This window comes from Mastigoproctus giganteus, chromosome 9 (genome assembly GCF_048544385.1).
Source record: "Mastigoproctus giganteus isolate SK-2022 chromosome 9, ASM4854438v1, whole genome shotgun sequence".
NCBI lineage: Eukaryota > Metazoa > Arthropoda > Arachnida > Uropygi > Thelyphonidae > Mastigoproctus > Mastigoproctus giganteus.
In genome coordinates this window covers 136185753-136211580 of record NC_143583.1, presented here as the reverse complement: position 1 = coordinate 136211580, position 25828 = coordinate 136185753, and the positions used below count along the sequence as shown (strand labels likewise).

The 25828-nt window shown below is 35.7% G+C and overlaps 1 protein-coding gene across 4 annotated transcripts in view; it reads left to right on the top strand.

The window, feature by feature from the left end:
- The window catches only part of LOC150080762 (high mobility group protein B3-like), a 260329-nt gene that overhangs the window by 85405 nt on the left and 149096 nt on the right, over nt 1-25828 (top strand). Inside the window, exon 3 of one of the 4 annotated variants that reach the window (XM_090381084.1) lies at nt 6907-7002. The exons of the other annotated variants lie outside the window; for them this stretch is intronic. Within the exon in view, the coding sequence (XP_090237210.1) occupies nt 6975-7002 (28 nt within the window). The 5' untranslated portion in view covers nt 6907-6974. The remainder of the gene's footprint in view (nt 1-6906; nt 7003-25828) is intronic. 4 annotated transcript variants of the gene reach the window in all.

Sequence of the window (25828 nt, the reverse complement as noted above, 5' to 3'; positions counted from 1 at the left end):
GTACAGTCCAATCACTTGCAAAGAGCTTTTGTTAGGAAACATGACTCCTCCCTCCTCTTTGACCCTCTGAACATGCTATACTCACTAATAAAGTTCTTCATCCCCTGTCTTTGAATAGTAGCACCATATCTCTTCTAGTCTTTATTATATCAACATTGATTGACCTGCTCAAAAGCTCAAATTTGTTTAATTTGTTTAAAATACTCTTGCCATTGCTATATAGGCAAATTAAATTTGCTTATAATCTTTTGGCTCTTTACACCACTGACTCATCCCTCAGGCACTTCCGTAGCCAAGCGGGCAGGAGCAGCAGTGCATAGCACACGCTTCTTGATTAGACCGGGGTTCAAGCCCATGACCACCAAATACAGAGGATGCGGAAAGGTCAGGGAATGACCACTGCATATCCCCAGAGAAATATGGCCTTAGTTGCGAATGCTCCTAAAAAACCAAATAACAACAACTCATCGCTCATAGTTGCTTAAACACGATTTTCCCGTTGGTATTTGACTGCTCTTGTACCCGAAATAAATAACACTTCTCACAACTTTTGAAACCACACACCTTTTGACATCTTTCATATTGTGCAAATAATTCACAAGTGAGTTGTCAGCTCTTACACTTTGGACACCTATCCACTCACTGATGAGGCGCCACTCATTTCCAAAATAGTGTCATCTGGGTGATGGGACTCAACTGAGAATAAGTAATTATACACTTCTATTTGAGAAGTGTTACTTATCTAAGGTGCAGGAGTAGGCAACTCATTGTAAAGGATTTCACAATATGAGATGTGTTGTAAGGAATGCCCTTTTTCTTTTAGCTGCATATAGCTAATTTAGATGTTAAACTAAAAACTTAAATATTAGTTAATATCTTGATGTTTTATAGCCCTATAAACTTATATGACTTATAAAGGCAACTTGCAAAGTCAGATCAACAAACACAGGCACACTGTTTTGGTAAATGACAAAAAGTTTGATTGTACATGTGTTTAATAATTAGATGTATGGATGTTTTTGAAATATATTTTACAGGCTCTTAAAAATATTTTTACATTTATTATGTAAATATTATACATTATGAAACATCACACTTTGCAGTAAATTGCCATACAATTCTTAGTGCATAATGTATTAATTTTAATGTTGGGTTCTCAGCATCCATTACTATTACAATAGGAATTATTTGGCATAATGAAGGAAAAGGTATGCAGATAATGAAGAAGTTTCAAAACTGATTTTTACCTGAAACAAGCTCTGCATAATATACAGTTATGCACAGCTGAATTGATGAAGGCTTTACTAAAATTATTTCTAATGATTATCTAAATTCATGTTTATTTTATTTTATTTTATTTATTTTTGAATTTTCAGATTACTTTGCCAACCTATTTAGTTCAGAATAGAGTAGATGCAGGTGTTTTGCCTGCCCTTCTTAATACATAACAGGTTTTGTATTAACATGTATCATTTTTTTTTTTTTTGTTTTTGCGAATATACAGCATAGATTTAATGTTTCCATTAGCAAAACATATGACAATACTTCTTACTGCCAGTTTTCTAGGTTTACAATGAGAATCCATCTGTTTCACCTCTTCTCCGCCTTACTGTTGAAATATAGATCATAACATAGTTTTTCTCTTTCTTTTTTTCATTTCGCAAAAAAATAGTAAAACTATTTTTTACTATATTTAAAACTACTATATTTTAAAATTAATATAGCTGGAGAAGGATGTTATGTGGTGGTTTTCCATGGAAACTAGATTTCTATAATGACTACTCTTATACCATGTCAATATTAAGATAGTTTATTTAGCTATTAACTAAATCACTTTACATAAAGGTAATGTTTCAGGAACCTTGCTGGAACCCATCCTCGGACCATACATATGCTTTTGCCAGCCTCCTTCTTGCCAGATGTCTCAATTCTGGCTGCATACACTGAGGATGTGCAATTTGGAATGTCTCAATTCATAATATTAAAAAAAAATAAAAAAAAAATGCAAATTTTTTCTTATTTTTTTTAGCAGATGAGGTTATAATAAAAACTCAAAAATAATTTGCCGTAAAAAAATGTTAAGAACTTAAGAAAAGTTTATAAAAACTAATACCATTAAAGATATCATTTCAAAAGAAATAAATATATAGGATGGCAGCTCCTCTAACTTGCATTGCAAATAGCCTAGAAATACAAGCCAAAATACCACCATCCCATATCAGTAAATTAGTAAAGACTGCCTTTCTTGTTAATCACAGTTAACAAGATTTTTTTTTTAAAAAAACCACTGAGAGACACATACAGAGACAATACATTGTGAATGTTAAAACAGGTTGATGGATGATGAAGTGATTAGTATGCCATAACATCTGCAGCAGTGTCTCAGTGTTTTATACATATGGTTTAAAAAAATAAAATAAAATAAAAATGCCTTAACGCAGTTCTGTAAGTTTTGTGACATTGAGGTGATTTTTGTGTGGATATTATCCAAAAAGTGTTACAATTTCATTACATTCATACACTCATAGCAGAAACTGCATAGACTTTATGAATAAATTTAGTAAATTGTGTACTTAGTTTGGCAGCCAGGAATTCATGACTTTCTGTCATGAATTCCTGAGACCAAAGCATGTTTCCTTACAGCAGTCAAAAGTTTTGGAGCCACTAAATGGCTCCAAACAGAATTCATAGATTTGCCAACTGAGTTTTTGGAAGCGTTGAATGAAATATTATTTTAATTTAACCGAAATATAGCCATATTTGGAGAACAAATTCATCAAACCAAATTGAAATAACTCAATTTTACAAAAAAAAAATAAAAAAACCACAGAAGTTTTCGGTACTTCTCGCTATCATTCAAGATAAAGAAATAGTTGTTTTGCTATTATCAGTTCTGTTAATTTCAATCCTTTGTTGGAGAACTAATAATTGAACAGATTATCCTGAACAATGCTTGGCATTTTAATAATACCTCATAGCTCTATTGAGTGTGAGAAAATATTTGGCCAAGTTAGAAAAACAAGCCGCCTCCGTAGCCAGGTGGGAAGGAGCAGCAGTGCGTAGCACACACTTCTTGATTAGACCAGGGTTCGAGCCCGTCACCACCAAATATGGAGGATGAGGAAAGGTCAGAGAATGACCACCGCATTTCCCAGAGCAATATGGCCTTAGCTGCTAATGCTCCTAAAAATCAACTAACTAACTAGAAAAACAAAAACTGAGTTCACATTGTCTTTTTCTGCTCAAGCTTTCAAAATTCTCCTGACAGCCAAGTCTAGACATAAGGGCTATTGTTAGGAACAAAACTTTGACTGAACATTTCTTTAAAGGGCAACGTCTGTAACATATCTTTCTTGAAGCAATCAAAATCACTTTGTCTGATAGAATATCCAAACAGAAATCCACAGACAGAAAAATGTTGGGTAAGCTAATGTTTAAAAGCATTGTTTTGATAAACAATTCTATGGCTGTATTTTAATATAAAAATGTATATGTTGGCAGTGGAATTTAATTTATAGCATAGTGGAGAGTTTAAAAACTTGCTTTTTCTGAAAAATCTGTATTTTGTGAAGAACTCTTGCTTATAGTTACCCACATAGCTTTTTAAAATCAAAAGTTGGCATCTGTGAATGAAATAAAATGACCAAATACTGTAAATAAAAAATAAAATAAGAGGGGCAAGAATAAAGAAAAAAAAAAAGGTTAATGTGTGCAGTGCATTACATTGCAGGTATGTTAGCAAATGGTAATAATTTGTGGAAACTGTGATTTACAATAAAATAAGTCAACTCATTGACATGAAAATTTGTTTAAAAGGTTCCCAAAATATTCTAAATAAGCAGTGGAATTTTGAAATGGATCAGAGCTCCTGTTCCAAATTTATTGTAATATTTATGTAGGGGAAACTGGGGAGGGAATGCTGTGAAATCAGAATTCAACTTAAAACCATCCCAGGGACCAACAGAATGTATGTTGAAAGTTTGGTAACAATCTGCATTTTTCTTGTCAATTAATGCAAACCATACTTTCATTTATGCCAATTTTTGTAAAGGGAGGGGGGGGGGATTGAGGGCTGTGAAATCTGGAATAACTGCACTTGAAATTTTTCCAAGGACCAAGAGAACATAAGTTGGAAATTTGGCCTAGTAATACACAGTGAAGGGTTAAAGGGTGTGATATAAAAATGTGCAGATGATGTAAAGATTGGGAGAATTGTTAATGATCAGTTCTGAGCAGCACTCCTTCAGAATGACTTGAACAGGCTTCAGGAATGGTCAGAAAAATAGCAGCTATGTTTTAATGCAGCAAAATGCAAGGTCCTGCACTTGGGGAATAGCAACCCCAAAATAACTTGTATACCTGGTGGGACTGAATTAAAGCCTCTCTTGGCATAAGCACATTACAAATATTGCTTCCTCTGCATTTAAAAAAAAACTGGGTTTTCGCTTTCACTCTTGGCATTACTTTTCTTCCAGACAGCTGTTCACTCTGTGCAAATCGCAAATCTGCCCTACCATGGAATATTGTTGCCGCACCTGGGGCAGTGCCCCGAAAACCTCTGTCAGGCTTCTAGATTTCATTCAAAGGGGGTGCAGTTAGGTTAGTTAATGACTCATCTCTAACAGGATCTCTCTACTCTGTCTGTAGACATTTTGTTTCTGCTGCATACCTTTTCTGTAGATACTTCCATGAGTGCTGAATTGGTGCTTCTTCTGAATTGGTGCATGGGTGCTTCTTCTGAATTGGCCCCTGTAATTCCTGCTATCTCTTCCAAAGTAACCCGAACTCTTGCTACAACTAGTCAACATCCTTTTCCTGTCCAACTTCAAACTCACAGAAACAACCTTTTCAACTTCTGTTTTCTGGGAAAACCTTCCTTCATACATGTTTCCTGAGAATTACATGGTACCAAATATGAGAGGTGTACTCTAACACTTCTCATATTTGTATCAAGTAATGAATGCTGTACCAAGTAATGAATGGTTGTTTTATTTTGAACAGGCTTGTTTGGATATTTATGACTGAATTTCACTTGGTATCTTGGGTACAGAGTAACATTGTAAAATAAATACTCAGTAATTTCAAGAAAATCCATGTTATCTGCTACATGAATAAATGCTGTACTGTGCCACTAATATTACAATGATATGCCTTCTATCATCTTTCCAAAAGTATCTCCTTTCACTCCCGACATCATTAACATGGCAAAGTAGCATTGAAATAACTACTACTGCAGTTACCACAATCCACACCATTGACCTTCGTGCTGTATAATAAATTGATAACCCTGTATGAGTCAACCACGAGACAGCATTTCAAATGCTGAAAGTGCAGTGCCATTCTGATCTAGAAGCCATATCTGGGGATTAAAAAAAAGCCTAACCTCTCAAACAGGTCCAGATAATAGGGGGGGGGGGACTAGACTGTTAAGGAGTACAAAAGGATTACTGATAAGTGTTGAAGGGCATATTAATAAACAGGCATGCACACTGTTAGAGATAAAGACACTTCACTATATTAAGCATATTAATTTTGATTAATAATTTAGTTAATTTTTGGACAATTTTCTTATCCTTCTTTAGTGACTTGAGTTAAATTATTTTACATGATTACAATCAAAGAAATCATTTAGGTGCTAAAAGGCACTTGAGTGATTTGTTCCATTGTAATTATAAAGTAAGGTGCTAAAAGAAGACGGATAAAATGAAAAAAGGGTGGCATATTCTCACATGATAAAGAACAAGAACTGCAAAGCATAAATATAAATCAAAAGGGGAGTAGAATTAAATTGGATCTCCAAAAGCTTAACTTCAGCTAATGAATAATTGACAGCTGGAATAAATGACTTGCTGGGGTTGCTGATGTAGAAATTTGGGGAAGTTCAAGCAGGAATTAGGTGGGGACCTACTGTCACTGGATAGAGTATAGTGGCAGGAGGGAATTTTTATATATAAAATATAATATTATACCAAAGAGTTAAAACCAGATGAAAGAGCAGAAAGATAAAAATAAACTGGTTATGGATACACTCATATTTATTACAATATATATATATTATAAGATCGATATCGTACCTTTATTGTAGGAAATCTTGACCCGATGCTCACATCAAACTAATCCAATTAGTGTAATATAAAATCTTTAAGTATTAAAATCTTTAAAACCGCGAACATATCCTTATTGAAGGATTGTTGAATTATATGATATTATATAAAAAAACTAAATGTCTTCAATTCACCTAGTCTGCCAGCTGTGACCAAGGAAGAGCACAGTTTACAACTGAAATACCTGGTCATGTATTAAGAAGTTCAACCTTAAAATATTTTAATACGGTTTTAATTTAATATAGTTTTAACATAGTTTGACAGTTGTCTTCTCTTTCTGGTCTATCAATGCTAATGGGTTTAGTTTGGAGTAAGTTGATGTGCATCGGCTGCACTTGGCTCTTCCTTGGTGGCAGCTGGCAGACTATGTGAATTGAAGACAAGTTTAGTTTTTTTATATAATATCATATAATTCAACAATCCTTCAGTAGGGATATGTTCGCAGTTTTAAAGATTTTAATACTTAAAGATTTTATATTACATTAATCGGATTAGTTTGATGTGAGTGTCGGGTCAAGATTTCCTACAATAAAGGTATGATATTTTAGATAGAAAACAAGAGTACTTAAAGTAGGAAAAACTGAGCTTAATTCTCTTGTATTTTGAAATCTTAGATATATACTTTAGACCTGTAGCGAGTTGTACAATTAAAAAAGATGTTTAAAATTTTTTTTAAACCAGTATTTATAGAGTTGTTAATAAAAAAAAAATTAAAAAAAAAACTTAAATTAGCATACTTTTGTTTTGACACCTATGCAAATTCATGAAGTTATTACACAGGTATAACTTCCTTTTTTTCTAGGAGTAACCTTGGATTAAGTGGAACTCAGATATAACGAGACTCGGATTATCGAGATTTTACCGTACTATATGCTGGGAGAAGGGCATCTTAATGCAGGTGATGACTATGAAGAATAAATAATACTTCACTGCATATATTATGGTTTTATTAAAACCACATGTATCAAACCCTCATTGGGGATGATAGTCATCTTCTGTGGACTTTAACTAATATTTACATTTTAGATAGAAAAATATTCAAAACATTTAAATAGCATAAACATCCAAAATTTTTCAAACTGACTTATAGTACTATGGTAATACCATCTTAGGAAGGCTGGGATCTGCCTCTTCAAAAAAAGAAAATTCCAAGCCCACCCCCCTCCTCTACTTACACACCAAACTGTCAACTTCTTAAGCCATTGGTTCTCATAGTGTGGGCTGGTCCAAATGCTAGTCACTAATATTTACACATGGCACCACCACTGTGGCCATACAAGAAAACAGTTGAGAGAATGGTTGTATTTGTGAACAGTGAAGCTCCAGTAAAATTTTAATTTTCTAGCAATTTAAAATCTGGAACTTATTTCATAAACACTGATACACTGATTATCCAAACTTGAATAGACAACTTGCCCAACACTTGGTATAAATAAACCAATAAAATAATTTGAAAATGCTTGCCACATATACATTGCATATACTAGTTTATTTTGCATCGCTTAAATATTTAAACAATAAAGCGTTTTAATGTATAGATAATGACAGGGCTAGACTTGCTTTTGTATATTAATATTTAGTAAAACAGCATGAAAAAACATTTCATGCTGTTTTAATACTACCACCACTTTTCGTACTCTTTTACTGCTGAATAGTAATATGTGGTAAAACAGTATGAAATATTTTTATTCTCTTTTAAGACAGATGACTATTGGTGTCATTGTTTTTGAAATATAGGCAGTACTGTTCATTTTTGCTTTATGAATAAACTTCTTCTTTTTTTTTTTTTTTTTTTTTTTTGTCTGGTTACAGAAAGATAAGATTGTTCTGTTAATGTCTGTAAACATGACAATCTGAAAGTTTTTTAAGTGTTTGGTGAATTAAAATAGCTTAATTGTCAGCTTAATGTTTTTTTGTAAAAACTGCAGGACCAAATTCTCAATCAGTATTAATTTATAGTCTATGGACCTGTATTATTTTTAATATTGTACTAGTATTAGGAAGATGATGCAAGGAAGCAAGTTTATAACAGCATCAGTCAAAAAAAAACAATACTTGCCTCATCTGCCCATCCTTCTTTAATTTATTCATTACTATATGCTCTATTTGTTTCAAAGTTGTGAAGTCAGTGTTTCAGTTCAAAGTCATTACTTCTTGTTGAAGCCTAGCAAGAACTTCTCTCCAATTTAAATGGTTGTAGCATGCTTGCAGTACTGGGTCCTTTCTCCTGGCCCCATTAAATAGTTTGTTTTGGTTTTGGTTTGGTGGTCATCTTCAGTATCAGTTGATGTGTTCTATGAAGTATTAAAAATTTAGTTTGCTTACAGCAGCTTTTGCATTTGGACGGTTAATTTTTTATGGAAATCTACCACTGAGTTCTGCTCTTTGAATATTCCATTTACGACCCCCCCCCCCCCCAAGAAAAATTATTCTGTGAAGTATGGATCATTGGCTGTAAGTCAATCAGCTAGAGCTAATAATACAAAAGTAAAAGCAATTGCAAAAACTATATTACATTTATGGTTTTGAGTGATCTGAAAATTAAAAGTACTGTATACATATAAGGTTCAGTAATTTAAAGTACGTTTTCTGGCTCCCCCGCACAAATACTGTACTTAGGCTTTATTGCATAATTTACATCTAAAGGTTTAAATATTTCTGCTACATTTATTATTAATTTGAGAATCGGTGTCTTAAATCAGCTAGAAACACTGTTCACATTAACCAGTTAAAATTATTTGCATTATTGCCTATAGATAAATATAACTTCCATAGCTAAAAATGGGGAATATGAGCTTGCATCAGTCAGTACTTCTTGCCTCAACTTTGCTAGTGAACAGATACAGTGGTTGATGCTAACTTCTGGTGTATATTCAGGTAAAGTACATGATAAATTTTTGTTCTGCCAATCTATTCCCTACTCACATGACAAGAGAAGCAATTTTTGAGGTACTGAACAAATTTATCATGAATCAAAAAGTGAAAACTCCAGGTTACACTGCTGGTGGCAGCAGCACACTAATATTCTTGTGAACAATTAGTTGTAAAGAAGATGCTTGCTGGCTTTAGAAGAGTTCTGGACAAGGCAGTAAAAATTATAAACATATTTTTAAAGTCCTGTTCAATGAGAGAGGTTGAATGGACAAAACTTTTGATTTCCATATTGAAGTCCATTGGTTGTCATGGGACAAAATAATCATCCTTCTCTTTGAAAACTGTGAGGAGGTTAAATTGAGCTTGCTTACCAAATTAGCATATTTAGTTGATAGTTTCAGCACCCCAAGCAGACACTGAATCTTGTTTTGTAAAGCTGCCATTATCTATAATATCCAGGACAAAGTGTTAGTATTAATAGTGGCAAACAATGCAAGAAAGCAAGCTTAAACATCAACAGCCAAAGAAAAGTCAACACCTCCCATATCACTTGTGCATCCCTTCTAACAGTTTGTCTGTTTCTTCCTTGAATTTATTTAAATTACCAACCTCTAAAACACCAGATGGAAGTTTGTTCAAAAATCATTTACCTCTGTTAAAGTTTGATAAACTTCTGGCATTCCCCTTGAATGTAGCGGCAAAATACCTATTCAGTTTGTCAGCAACCTTAGCAAGATTATCACTAGTTAGACCATCGCCATCAAGTGGACCAATGTAATTCAACTCCTTCCTTCCACTGTTAATATAAGCAAAGAAGTCTTTGCTGCCTTTCCTTTCATTCTTTGCTAGAGACTTTACATAATCTGCCTTAGTTTGCCAAATCTTTGTTGTGAAGTGATTGTAGACTAGTTTATATCTACTCTAGGCTTCTATCTCACCTGATAATTTATATGCATCCCATGCATTTTTCTTCTCTGCTGCAAGTCTCACTAGTTTATCTTATATCCATTTAGGTCTAAGCCTTGAACAGTATTTCTTAGTTGGTATGAAAAACCAAGTAGCTTCAATGATTACTTTCCTGGTAACATAATCAGTTGGTCCCACTGCACAGAATTTTAAAAACCTAGAATTAGAATTTAAAAATTTAAAATTGTGATACCACTGTTGTTACTCTTATGAAAGCAAATTCCCTTCCTTCTACCCTTGACGGTAGTTGTCTTTAAGTGTTAGCATTAGTAGAAGTATACGATGCAAAAAAAAGCAAGCTTATGCAGCATCAGCAAAAAAAAAAAAAAAAAAAAACCTCCCATTTCACCCCTCCATTCATTCCAAATGCCTGTCCAGCTCAGCCTTAAATTTATTTAGGCTATTAGCTTCCACAACAAAAGATGGAAACCTGTTCCACCAATCAACTACCTGCTGGCTAAAGGCAGATTTCTGCACATCTATTCTACAACTGTCTTTCCTCAACTTGAAACTGTGCCCCCTCAGGTTCTTAGTCTGAGCAAGAAGAAGAATCCCATCAGCATTCAGCTTGTTCAACCCATTCAAGGCTTTATACACCTTAATCAGATCACCTTGCAGGAGCCTACTCTCCAGGCGCTGCAATTTGCAGAACTTAAGCCTTTCTTGGTAAGAGCACCCCTTTGTTTCCCTCACCAATCTTGTTGCCCTTCTTTGTACTCGTTCTAGCAACTCTACATCCTTCCTAAAATGAGGCCTCCAGACCTGTACACAGTACTCTAGGTGTGGCCTGACCATTGCCTTATAACGAGATAATCACCTCCCTGTACCTGCTAGCAAAATTCCTATATATCATTGACAAGACTCCCTGACCTGCCCTTGCAGCCCATCTGCACTGCTCAGTGAACTTCATATTCAACTGTACAATTACCCCCCCCCCCCAGGTATTTTTCACTTTCCCACTTCCCTGAGTGTAGTACCACACAGTTGACACAGTTGGTACGTTTCTCTTCGGTTATTGCTACCCGTATGCAGTATAGTATGCAGTATAGTATGCAGTACTTTCCATTTGTAATTGTTAAACTTTATTTGCCACTTCTCAGCCCATTTTCCCAAATTATCTAGATCCAGTTGGAGTAGCATACTGTCTTTGCTGTCGTTAACAACCCTGCCAACCTTTGTATAATCGGCAGACTTGGACATTAAACCCGATATACCTTCATCAGTATCATTGATAAATATACAAAAGAACAGTGGGCCCAACACTGAACCCTGGGAAACTCCACTAATAACATTTGTCCACAAAGAGCAGTGTCCATTGATTACCGCAAATCTGTCATCTCCCACTCAACCATCCCTTTATCCATTGTAGCAACTTACTCTTAATACTATACCTCCAATTTGTACATCAGTCTTTCATGTGCAACAGTATCAAAAGCTTTCCTGAAATCCAAGTATATGATATCAAAATTATTTTTGGCGTTCAGTTCCTTTGTGACCACATCATGGTATCCAATTAAATTGGTCTGACAAGACCTCCCTTTAACAAACCCATGCTGTATTTTAATTATTACTGCAGTCTTGTCTAGATGATCCTGCAGTGCTTCTTTACCCAGTGATTCCATTATTTTCCCCGGAACACAAGTTAAATTAACAGGTCTATAGTTACTTGTGTCACCCTTTGTGAATTGGTGATACATTTGCACACCTCCAGTCCATGGGTTACCTCCCCTGAATCCATGGAAGCTCTCATAATTATGGCTAAGGGTTTGCTTACTTCCTTTGCTGCCTCCTTTAATATAACTGAAGAGATACCGTCCACCCCAGGCTTCAACAATTTCTCCTCCACTTTGCTCTCAGTCATTACAAAGTCGCTTAGCTCCCTGTTAGCATTTGATAAACTTCTCGCGCTCCCCTCATTGAATAACTCCTTGTGTGTGAATGTAGATGCAAAATACTCATTCAGTTTATCAGCTACCTGAGCATGATCATCAATAGTCAACCCATCTATGTTAAGTGGTCCAATCTGATTCATCCATTTCCTTCTAGAGTTTACATAAGTAAAGAACTTTTTGCTGTTTTTCTTTGCATCCTTTGCCAAGGATTTCTCGTAATCTGCCTTCGCCTGCCTAACCTATTTTGTGACTTGATTACAGACTAGTTTATACCTGCCATAGGTTTCTGTGTAACCTGATACTTTCATCCCATATATGCATCCCATACATTTTTCTTCTCTGCCACGAGCCTCATTAATTCATCTGACATCCATGTAGAATAGATGTGCGGAAATTTGCCTTTAGCCAGCAGGTGGTTAATTGCTGGAACAAACTTCCATCTGTCGTTGTGGAAGTTGATAGGTTAAATAAATTTAAGGAGTAACTGGACAAACATTTAGAGAGAATTGTTTTGTAAATTTTTTTTTTTTTTTTTTGGGTGATGTTGCATAAACTCATACACTTGCTTTCTTGCATCACATGCCACTACTACTAAACCTTGAACAGTATTTCTTAGTTGGAATGAAAAGCCTAATAGCCTCCAAAATTAAGCCCTTAAAGGCTTCCCATTTAGAATTCAACATTGGTAACATCGTCAGTTTATCCCACTGTCAGAATTTAAAAACTGTCTGAGACCTCTGTAGTCAGCTTTACGAAAGCAAAAGCCCTTCCCTTTAGCCTTGATGGTAGTTACGTCTTTAAGTAATTCCCACATCAGTACATTGTGATCACTGTCACCCAGTGGTTCTTTTATCTGCAAATTCTTAATGCATGAATAATCACTGCTGATAATCAGATCAAGAGTATTACTCCCTCTGGTTGCCCCTTGAACATGTTGCTGTAGAAAACAGTCATCCAATAAATCCACAAAAGTCTTGCTAGTGTGCGAGTGACAAACCCACAAGTTCCAATCAATATCTGGAAAGTTAAAATTCCCCATTATAAGACATTCTGATTTATTGGCCCACTCTTTCTCTGCACAAATGCTTATTATACTCCTCAGATTCATTAGGCCTCTAACACACACCTACTCTCAATTTTCCTTTCCCAGTGCTTATGTCACACCAAACAGACTCAACACTGCATTGTCCACCAACATCAGTTGGATGCACTTCCTTAGATTTTATGTGTTTCTTAACTAACAGCATAACCCCTCCTCCCTTCCTGTCCTGTCTATCCTTCCTGTACACATTGTACTTCCCAAATTCCAATTCTGCACTGCTTATATCTGTGTGACACAACATCTCTGATATCGAACAATATCTGCCTTTGATGTCTTGACTAGCATTTCAAGCTCATTTATTTCTATTAGATATCTATTTATTTATTAAATAAATAAATAAAAACAAACCACAGAGGTTAAAGGAGAACTAATCACTTTGCAGTCCAAGAGTCAGAAATTGAGAAAAGTCAACAAGAGAGAGTTATATGCTGTGGTAATTCTGTTTAGTGGTCTGAACTTCATTAAGTCCATGTTGGCAGAGTCAAAACAAAACAGCATGAGATTCCTGACTTGTCCAGGAGGAGCATGGAAGTTGATTTTGCTTAGGATATCAGTTGCTTCATAGGTTCCAGTGATTACTTTGGTAAGAAGGATGATGTCAGCAGTAATTATTCTGGTGCTAAGAGGTAACAGATGAAAGTAATTGCAAAAAGCGATTCATAGTGCACTGAATGATAAAATAGAGGATTGTGGTATGCGAGATAATGTAAAAAAAAATTTTGGACTGCTTCTATTGTGTACACCAGGTAGCAGTGATTACAGTACACTGTAATCACTGCTACCTGGTGGTTCTTTTATCTGTAGTTTCTTAATGCATGAAGAATCACTGTAGATAATCAGATCAAGAATATTGCTTCCTCCCGTTGCCTCTAACAGTGCGTGAACCCACAGTGTCCAGTCGATATCTGGATAGTTAGTCACAGTATGTCTGTACAGTTGTTTGTTATACTCATCGCAATCATTCAGCTATAACACACTCTTACTCTAAGTTTTGTTTTCCCAGTCCTTAATCATTCCAAGCCGACTTGACATTGCACTGGGCACTCATATTGACTGGGTGGCCAGTAGTTATTTAAGAAGCACATAAAATATGCTAGAAACGTGACATCTTCTCCCTCCTGTTCTGCCTGTCTTTTCTGTATACATTGTACTCCTCATATTCAAATTTTGAATTCCTTACTGGTAACTATACAATGTCTGTATTTGATGAGTTGACTATTACTTCAATTCATCAAATTTATTTCCTGTGGCAGCCTCGACTGCTAAGGATTTCACTTTCTCAATTTTTATGGATTTCCTGCTTACGTCTGAAATAAAATTGATGGAAATTTGTTGAAGACTTCAAAGTGGACCTACACAATCTTTGCAAACAATTCAGAAAGTATTCATTTCCAGAACCAGAGGCAAGATTTGAGTAGATGATTGCTTCAATGTCTATCTAGAAATATATTTATAAAAATATATTTCTGAATAAACATTGAAGCAATTGATGTTAAGCATCCATGAAAAGAGGTGAATAATCTTGTGCAGATTAGACTGGTCACTGAAGTCATTACTTTTGGTATAAAACTTTGACAGACATTTAACTTCATCTATGGTCAGATCTTCTCTGAAGTTTTCAACACAGTTGTAAAGAATCTGCTGTTGCTTTCAGCAACATTGCAGCTGCAAGGTCATAATTTTTTGAAAATTTGTGAAGCTGAAAACGAAGAACTGGCAGTTTGTTTTGAGTGTCTAGTGGTACAAGGGCAACCATGTCCAAATTGTGCCCTACGTGGTGAATATGTATCCAGATGGCACTGAACTCTTTCAACAAGATAGTGCCCCATATCACAAGGCCCTCATTGTGCAAGAATCATATCCTAATGTGCTCCCCTAGCCACCAAATTCCCCTGAAATCAATCCCATCGAACATTTGTGGGATGCAATGGAGTGCAAAATTCATCAGCCCATGCTAGTGTCTTGCTCCATTGCCAGACTCTGGGACGTCCTTCTGTCCATCTGGTTCGGGATACTTGAGGACACCTTCCTCGGTCTCATAGAGTTGATGCCATGTCGGGTTAAAGCAATTAACATGGCAAAAGGCAGCTGAACATGCTATTAAGTAGGTGGTAAAAGTGTTTTGACTCACGAGTGTGCATATGTGTTTATATGTGTCTGTGTGTGTGTGTGTGGTGATTCAATATTGCAAGTCATAAATCCTACAGTGGGCTCTTGACAACAAAAGGAATCAAATGTTCTTAAGAAGATGTATTTTTTAAGAAAAAAAGATTAGCTTCATTAATATCACGTCCAGTATAAGAGAAATGAATACAAAACAACATTATTACACTGTGGATATCGGGGTTTTTTTTTTTTTTTTTTTTTCCAGAAAAAGGATGTTAAAATTTCATGATGTCCCTTACAGTGTAAGGGAAGGGCAGTAGATACAAAACAACACAGTTACACTGGCGTACAGTAAATAAAGTAAAACACACTCATGGTGAAATCAATATTAATTTAGAAAATAAAATTTATTTAAAAAACATGAAATGCTGATTTACTCCCACATTTAGTCTTCAGGGTGTGGGTGCAGGTATACTAAAAACACATTCTGTGAAAATGCAATTATTAGTCACAGTGGGATGCAGTATGGGAAGTATTTGCATAGAGTTATGTAAATTATGAAAAAAATAAAAGTATATTTACTGTATTTCAGTAAAATATACTTTTTTATTTTATTATCTTATTTTTCTCTCATATCTCTGATACTGAAATTGATGTCACATTTTTCTTAAAAACTATGCTGTTGTTGAAAAAATCTTGGGAGATTTTTTCAAATCTCCCAAGAACATATTTTGATTCCTTTCACTGTCAGGAAACTACTGTAGAATTTATGGCATACAGTTCTGAATCGCATGTGTACACTGATTGAACGATCCCAGGATTTTATAAAGAAAGGGGCTAGTAGAAAGTTAACACTTTCTAAAGTTTTCTTTCTTTCTGTTTTTTTTTTTTTTTTTTTTTAATGTCATGTGATTCATATACATTGAGTGATCACTGAATTATGACCACCTACTTAATACTATGGTGGGACACCATTTGCACAGATAATAGCTGCTATTTGCCTAAGCATTGACTGCACTAGGTGTCTGAAGATGTTCACAGGGATCTGCAGCCATGCTGCCTTCAAGGCTTTCCACAGAGTCAGAATAGATGACAGTTGCGTGTCTACATGCCTCATTCCCATTCCAAAACATCCCACAGATGTTCAGTTGGATTGAGGTTTGGCAAATTTGGAGGCCAATCAAGATAGGTGATATCTTCACCCTGTTCCTCAAACCGCTCATATGCAGTGGCGGCTCAAGGACAGCACATTATTGTCTTGGTAGATCCTGTTTCTATCTGGGAAAAAATGCAACCTGGCAAGGTGCATTTGGTCTCCTAAGAGTTGCCAGCAGAGACCTCACCAGTGAAACATTGGTTCGTCCACAACAGGAGTCCTAGTTCTTGCCAGTAAAACATGCTCCTCTTGTTAAGCAATTACTGCCACCTGCCTCATAGTAGGCACCATGGACTCTTGTTGCTTGTGCCACACATGAAGGTGTCTGTCAGAGAGTTGCACCAGGTGTTTGGACTCATCTGACCAACACCCTCGTTTCCAGTGTCCAACCAACTTGTCTGACACTGCAGCATTTGCCACTGATGATGATCAGTGGCGAGGAGATGTGTCTCTTGGGTTTTCTGTTGTGGAATCCTATATGACTGAGTGTGCAATGCATCGTCATTTGGGATATTGTTCTTGCATTCCCCATATTCTATCCTGATGTTAGCCTTTGCATAGTGACTTGCCATTGAACTCATTACAATGCATTTCATCCTTTTCTTACCATGAACGTCCACCCATAATCCTTTACAGTTCTGTTGGTAGGAGGTGGTTTAAAACATTCAACCCCATTCTTTGTGCACCTTAACTACAGTGGGCCATGAGCAACTGACAAGATATGCTGTTTCTCGTGTGGAAGCACCTAATGCAGGATCTCCCACAGTTATGCACTTTTGAAACTCCCTGATATCTTTACTATTTCCCGTAACTGCTATTTTATCAGTTTGACTTGCATGACCAGATGCAAATTACCACTGCTCTGGTGTAAGAAGCTGATCAGCTTTTTATACTGTGAGTTATGCGGCATAGTCTGAACGTTATGGACTATGCTGCATATTATGGGGTGGTCACAATTCAGTATCACTGTGTGTATATGTGGTTTTAAAATATGAAGGGTTATTAAAACTTATAATATTCTAGTACTGTGTATGGTTTGAGGAGAGAAGACAAGATCCTTTCTCTGTGGGTATACTTTAGCCTGCTTGGTCAATTTGCCAAAAATTTCTAGGGAAAAGGGTAATAAGTACTTGTTACCATAGGGCTTAAATTTCTGCAGATTATAATTTTCAGGAAATACATACATAAAGATTTGTTTTAAAGAACAGAAATAATAGAAGGAAAGTTATTTGTGGGTTTGGAGTTGAACTGTGAATAGATATTGACTAACTGATGAAGATGTTCAGAAAGAGGTGGAAGTATAAATGCTAATTAACCTTCTCGTAGATGCATTATGGTATTACTATTCAACCTCTATCAATCACAGCTAGTAGAGTAGAGGCAGGAAGATTATTTACTACCTGAACTGAAAACTTCCAAGATCATTCCTGATAGGTTAGTTCAATGAGTTATCTAGTGGATGGCCAAAAAAAAAAAAAAATTGTGTTAATATCATACCCTCCAAATGTAAGTGTTGGGTTTTACCATGATGCTCATAATAACCTCAAAAGGTATGGTTTGAACACTTCAAGCCTTAATTAAGCAAAGTGATGGTTATGCACTTGGTGATGAAAGTAATCTACTGCCTAGTATTTCCTAGTGTTGAGAAGTTCATCCATCCTCTATTGGGTGTGGATGCCACTCCTGAAGGCATTTTCATGTTGGTTCAGGCCTGGGTGGTCACCTCCAAGTATACCCAATGTTCATAGTATTATGGACCTTGCACTTGAGTGATATACTCAGGATTACTACAGTACAAGCATTTTTTGGATATTGAAGAACAGCTGGACTGGACTTTGCTAAATCTACCTCACTTGAACTCACATGCGAGAGCTAAATATCTGGCCATTAGCGTTTTAGACTGCCAGTTGGCAGTCTGCTATTGTTACCAAAAGTATGTCCACAGCAGTCCACAAGGACTGAAGATATGTAGTTATGTGCTACATGTTACTTAATATTTTTTATGGGCCATTAAATATTAGTTAATGTACGGTGAATGAGATTTCCAAAGAGGGATTGATACATATGGTTTGAATATAAACCATATGTATCAACCAATAAAGTCATAAATATATATAGTGAAGTGTTATTTCTTTATCACTGTTGCGCTTGAAAACCAATGTGTGTGTCTCACTGTTTTTTTAAGCATTATGCCATGTGATACCAGCAATTCATTTTACTGTTTGAGCCATGTGACTATGTAGCATTACAGACAGCATATTCTTTAATGGAAAATGAATTTAGATGGCCTGGTACACCCAAAAATTATTATTATTATTAATTTATTTTTGCTTGTTTTGTTTTGTTGGATATGTCATGGTGTATTTATCACAGTATGTTGATCATTTATTTTCAAAAAAATTTGCCCATAGCAATTCATTTTTTCTTAACGTTATGGCAGTTAACATGTTGCTGCTGCTGCTTATATTTGAGAGGATACGATCAGTCTGTAGTAATTCATTTTGAGAATGTTGAGGCAACTCTTTTAATATCCATCTAAAAATAAATAATGGTTAAAAAGAAAAAAGTCTGGAATTCATAGCCAAAAGTGAACATTTACTTTTGGATTCAACTGTAAATCTGAACAAACCTCAAAATTTTATCAAAAGTTTATACCATGTATAAAACCTAACCTCGACACAATCAAAGAACAAATAAAATTGTGTACAAAGAGCTACTGCAAATAATGCAGATTCCAGTCAGTGCCAATATTGAGCAGTTGTTCATTTTGTGTGTCTTTACTTTTACCGCAGTCATTTACTGACCCCCTTAAGAATAACTGCACTTATGTATCGTGGCACTTTGGTGCCATTTGACACACACATGTGTAAGTGACAGCAAATGTGCTAATCTGTTAAGAAATAAATCACTTTCACAAAACATCTTTTATAATGAATTACAGATGCCCCATGAAGGAATCATGTCAAGCGTTCCCTCATATAAGCAAAGCAGTTTGAAAATTAAAGCAAACAGTATTAAATGCAAAGCAGTTTGAAAATTAAAGCAAACAGTATTAAATAATGGGGCAAAGTGAAGAAAACAGATCTGTTCCTATGAAAAAAATATCCATCACCTAGATGCAAACAAATGGTGCAATCATGTTTTCTAATTTAAAGTAAAAAAAAAAAAAAAAAAATCCACTTGGTTAGGCTTCTGTAGTGAACTTCTTTATAAACATCTGCAGTAGTTGCACAGATGTTTAAAGAATATGGCAAGTAGATGACTTTTAGGAGTCATCTACTTGCCGCCCAACAAGTTCACGGTGACTGTGGGTCTGAACCCACATATAGCCTTGAAGATTGCAGCATACTTCATCAGTGACACTCTCACTCTTCTAATTATTAATTAAATAATAAATTAATTACTGCATGCAGCTATACCAGTGCCACATTTAACAACATGCCTACCAGTAGTCATATGTGCTACCCTAGAACCTAAGCACATAGGCACTCAGAAAGTGTTATATCTGCATTGGTTACATTTCAGAGTTGCTCCTATAGCAAAGCTGCTTGCTCCCAAGTTTGATAGCTAACTTGTGGCTGACCTCTGGAAAAAAAAAAGACAGCCTTAAATTCCAGCACTGTTGAATTTAATCTTTGAAAATACTGGATCGCATGCATTATACGATTGAAAACAGGTTCATAATCACATCTACCTTAGCTCACCAAAAATTTTTACATTGCTGGGATTCTAATGAAGTTCCACATACAATTGCTATTGAACTCACATGAGCCTTTGACTTGATAAAAATAACATCACTGTTATTGCTACTTCAAAAATGCTGTGCTATCACTAAATCCTATATCATATTACTATCACAATCAGGTTAAGGCTGATTATTGTCACAGTTCACAAGTGGAATTTACCTGCACCCAAACAGTATCATCTGTATATGCTGTGAAGGCAGAAGCAGTGTTAACTGGCACAAAGATTGCTGACAAGAGCAGTGAGAAAAAAAGACCCACCTTGAGGAATGCCACTGCTGCTGATTTGCAAATGTTCCAAGTGAAGTGTTCTCACCTCATTCGAAATTGAACGAAAAGTGAGTTTGCAAATCATTGATGATTTGCATTCCTCAAGGTAGATATATTTTGTCAATGCTCTTGTTAGCAGCCTATGGCATTTTTAAATATATCTCCCACCTTCACAGCATGTGCAGATAACATTGATTGCGCTATGGCATGTTCCACTTGTGAACCATAGCAATACAGTCTCTTTAGCAAACATCTAGAAAATTTCTACTCAAGTGAAGTTCTTTGTACTTTCCTTGCAAATCCGTATATCACCTTCACAAAATTGGAGGCTGTATTGTGAGTCCATGCATTTCGGAACCTCTTCATAGCAGGTTAGTTTTTGAAATAATTTTGAAGTTTTTTTAAATTTATTTATTTAATATACTAAACTAGTTAATATATATATGAGAGTAAATGGGCCTGTTGTACTGGAATCCATTGTACTTTTAAGAAATAATAATAACGTATATATATCCAGTAAGTAATAATAGTAACATATATATATATATATATATATATGGCCAAACATTTATAGTGCTTGCGCAAACTATTTAATTAAAGTTATATTTTACTGGATATATACGTTATTATTATTTCTTAGTTAATATATAGTTTAAATTCCTGTAGTCACATAAGTTAGCTTCTTTTTTGTATTTAGATAAGTACTTGGAAAGCATCTAAATAATGGTTGTTACAAGACTCACTTAGAATACAAAATCTAAGGACATCATGACTCAGACAGAAATGCATTCAGACATTTCTGATGTGGGTCATGAGTTTGTCGATTGTACAGGGTGTGGCATGTACTCTAAGATTGGTCTAATAGACAAACCTATCCCAACTGATGATTCTTGTCTTTGCACCCAATGTAAGGAGTGTACTGAACTCAAATTAGAACTTTGTGAATTATGAGAAGAATTTGAATCACTGAAGAAATGGGTGCTTGCTCTAGAAAAAAATATAATATAACTGGCAGCTCATCAAGGACTCAAGTATCTTGTAACTACCAAGTGTTGTACCCTATATTCAGGTCCCAGAAAAGAATAATGAAGTGCATAATGCCCTGGTTGATGATGATTTAGTTTTAATGGGAGACTATTGTCAGGGAAACGTGTAATATTTTTTGTAATAAAGATAGGTGTACCAGAACCAGGGTGTTTACTGGGGGTAACAGTTGATAATGATACCAACAGATTGCCAGATTTTAGGGGGAAGGGGTAAAGAGAGCATTATTATTCACGTGGGGACTAACAATATTAATAGAACACTACTCAACATTTTGTTGGATGAATGTAGGGCCATACTGAAAAAATGCTGCAAGTTAGGTCAGAATGTGTACTTGTCTGCAATTTTGCCCAGGCATGATAGGAAGCATTATATGGTGAAAGCCTTGCGGATTAACTCAAGATTTGAGAGAATCTGCAAGGCTCTAGGGCAGGGGTCGGCAACCTCTGGCTCTTTAACTTTTAGCCCACATGAAGCACAATTTGAAATGGAGTTAGAGGACTTAAAAATTAAGGACATGTGGAGTGCAAGACTAAAATGCCTTAAAACTGAAATTGAAGATTTGGAAAGGCAAAAGGCTGCCCTTGCAGTTCATCAAATGGATGGCGATAGTTGAGTTGAAAAAGCAAGACCAAATTGTGTTTGATGCGTGGAGTAGCTTACCAGACACGTATATAAATTTGAAAAGATTTGCATTTGGACTTCTCCTTTCAGTTTTTGGTTCAACAAATTTCTGCAGGCAAATATTTTTGAACATAAACTATATTAAAAATAAATCAAGAAACCATCTGAACAATGCAAGTCTCTCAGCATGTTTAAAGATGAAAATAGTGGCATACTCGCCTGACGTTGAGAGACTTGTTCTTGAGAAGTTCAGCAACAAAAGTCACATTAATTCATACCTAATTGGATGTTTGTTATGTTTTTTCAGTATTCATAAATAATATTTCAAAATATATATATTTTTTAATAAAACACCTTCCCACTCTATTCCATTTCTTAAAAAACTCCCCCACCCCTCCTTCTCCTCTTCCTCCCAGCTTGAGCTGAGATGTGGCTCATTGGAGTCTCTTTTTTAAAAAAATTAAATCAGAAATGGCTCTTCACTCAAAAAGGTTGCTGACCCCTGCTCTGGGGGAAGTTTTTATCAGCATGGCCCACACTTGTAGGTTGAAGAGATGGTATTCATTTGAACAAAGGTAGTTAAAGGATTTTTGCCAGTATCATTGAGGATACCTTAAGAGTTGAGGAACCTTAAGGTAATTTATATTACCCTTCTTCACCCACCCTAGGTGCTTAGGAAATAGATCTACATTTTTTTGATGATATGGGTCAAAGTAATGCTTGCACTCACCTTAAGAATTTCTGTTTGTTACCACAACAACTAATGATGTCAAGAAATTCCTAGTATTTTCTGTAACATGATGGTACAAATAATAATTATCTAGTTTATTTTAAAAAAAAATTCTCTCAAAAATTTTAAAAAATTTCTGACGAGTTTCCTTCCCACTTATTCCAATCAATCCAAAGTCACCACACTTGCACACATCAAAGGCATTCACACTTGCTTGCATTCAAGGCATTCACACTTGCTTGCATTCATCATTACATTAGCAGGATGTTCTGGGAGTAGCCACATTTCAAATGGGCAGGAAGATAAAGCTAGGGTAACAAGCCTAAATAACTTGAAGGGATGTTTCAGGATCATGAATTTCAGAATACCTAGTGTTAACTGTGTTTACAGTAACATCAGGAACATTGTCAATAAAATGGCCGAATTCGAACCCCTGGTTAGGGCAACTAATGCTTACATAAATAGGGCTAACAGAAATATGGTGTCACCTGGAAATTGGGATCACAAGTTCCCTATGGTATGTATAATGTATTTAGGAAAGATAAGGAAGATAGAAGTGGTGGTGGGGTCATGCGTCTTATCAAAAGCAGCCTGAGCACGAAATGAGCTTTTTCTGAGTCAGAAGTTGCATCTGCCAGCATAGAATCTGTGTGATGTGAGTTAATTGGAAGCAAAAGTGTAATAAGAGGAGGAGTAATCTACAGACCAGAAGGTTATGAGTCTCTACATGCAGATAGAATGGGCAAGCAGGTGTGAATGTCTTAGGTGACTTCAATCTGCCCCAGATTGGTTGGAATAAGTGGGAAGGAAACTCACCAGAAATTTTTTAAATTTTTGAGGGAAAATTTTTTTAAAATAAACTAGATAATTATTATTTGTACCAACATGTTATAGAAAATATTAGTGGTGAGAATATTCTTGACGTCATCATTACTCACAAACCAGATGACAGCACAGGGCTTAATGTTCAGGAATCATTGACAGGTAGTGATCACACATTCATTAGTTGGAAGATGAAGAAAGATGTTGCAGTAGGTAAATGTAGGGGTTTTAATTTCAGAACAGGGGACTATGATAGTTTAAGTTGCTATATGGCATCTGTTAATTGGGAGGATTGCAGCAGGAGGGCAAATACATTTGAATTAGGGAATACTATTAAAGAAAAAAATAACAAGCCATGTACATACTATTAAGAAAATATTGCTTGAGGGGGATGCAGAAATGGATGAATGTAGAGCCAACCAGTCTAATATAGCAGAAAAAGATAACATGGGATAGTTACAGAGTGATCAAAGTTACTGAAGCCTGCAACAACTACGAGTTGAACTGTAATAGTACCACAGATATGGTTAGGGAGGCCAAGGAAGGAAGGAAGGAAGGAAGGGGAGAGAGAGAGAGAGTGAGAGTGAGTGTTGATGTTGCTGGTGAATAGGTTCTTTAAGATCAATTTTTAATTAATGACCCTTCGTGCTGAGAAGAGACAGTGTGAGTTAGACTGAGTGATATGAAATTAATTATTTTGAAATTGCAGATGACTGTTTATTAGACCTTTTGAGCACAAATACAAGTAAGGCTCTCGGAATCTGATGGCATATACCCAGTAATTTTGAGGGAGGCCGCTAGAGAGGGTATTGAACCACTGAGGTTAATTATGAGGGCAATCAGTGGAGTCAAGAGAGATTCCTTTGCACTGGAGAAGTGCCAGCATACCGTGAATGCATAAAGGAGGTTCTAAGAGTGAAGTTGGTAGCTACAGACTGGTTAGTCTGACTTCAGTGGTAAGGAAAATGTGCAGTGATTAAGAGTGCAATCTGGGAACATTTAGATAGAAATACATTCTGAAGAAACACATGTTTTTGTTAAGGGAAAAATCATGTTTAACTAATGTACTAAGCTATTTTGACACAGTTACTGAGCTGGGTGTAGGAAACAATTTCAACATAGTTTATTTGGATTTTAGCAAGGCATTTACTCATTCCCTCATGCTTATACAGTAACCTCTCATGAGGTTACTGTATTTGTATAAGCTGGAACATGTTGGGATTACTGGAAAGATTGTAAGACTGCAGGGCAGAAGAAAGAGGATTGTAATTAATAGATATTCCTCAGATTGGTGTAATATCAGAAGTGGGGCAGATCGGTTCTTGGACCACTGTTTCTGATTTTCATAAACAACATCGACAAAGGGATAGAAAGCGTGAAATTAAAATTTGCAGATGGTGTAGAGGTTGATAGATATCGTTAATCGATCAATGTCAAGTATCACTTTTTCAGAATGACTTGAACAAGCTTCAAGAATGGTCAGAAAAGTGGCAGTTATGTTTTAATGTAGCAAAATGGAAGGGTTTTACACTTGGGGAATAGCAACCCAAAAATAATTATATAGTTGGTGTGGTTGAGTTAAAAACAGTAGAGGAAGAAAGGGGTCTGGGAGTTACGATAGATATGAAGTTTACTGAGCAGTGTAAACAGGCAACTAGGAAAGCCATGGTGTCCTATCGATGATTTATCGAACATTATTCTCTAGAGATAGGGAGGTCATGATCCAACTGTATAAGGCAGTTGTAAGGCTGCATTTAGAATACTGTGTCCAAGTATGGAGATCTCATTTAAAAAAAAGAAAGAAAAAAAAAAAAAGACTTCTTGAAAGGGTCCAATGACAGGGGAACTCATGGTGAGATTGGCAAAAGGCCAACCATATGAGGAGAGAGAGAGTCCGATTATATGGACTATAGAGCTTGGCAGCCACGCACCTCACAGGAGACCTGATTGAGGTTTATAAGGCTCTGAGAGGGGTTAGTAAAATGAATGAAGGCAGAATTTTCATTGTTATAAAGAATACCATAACTTGGGGCCATAAACTCAAATTATAGGGAAAGAGGTTTAGACTAGATTGTAGGAAGCTTTCTTTTAGCCAGTTGATTACTGGAAAAAAGTTGCCTCTGCAGGTAGTTCAAATGAAAATTCAAATGTCAAGTAGATAGTTACCTTCATGAGGAGGGAAGTGCATAATTTGTTTCTTATCTTTTTTTATTCATTACTTCTTTCATAGATTTAAGCTTACTTCTTAAATTTATGAAATGTAACTTAAGTTGCTTTCAGTTTTTGTTTTATTTTGTTTTTTAATCTGAAACCATCTGGGGAAAGTATCATTACTATCCTAAGAAGTAATAATATGATGAAGTGTTTCAGAAACTAAATCAAAATATCAATAAAT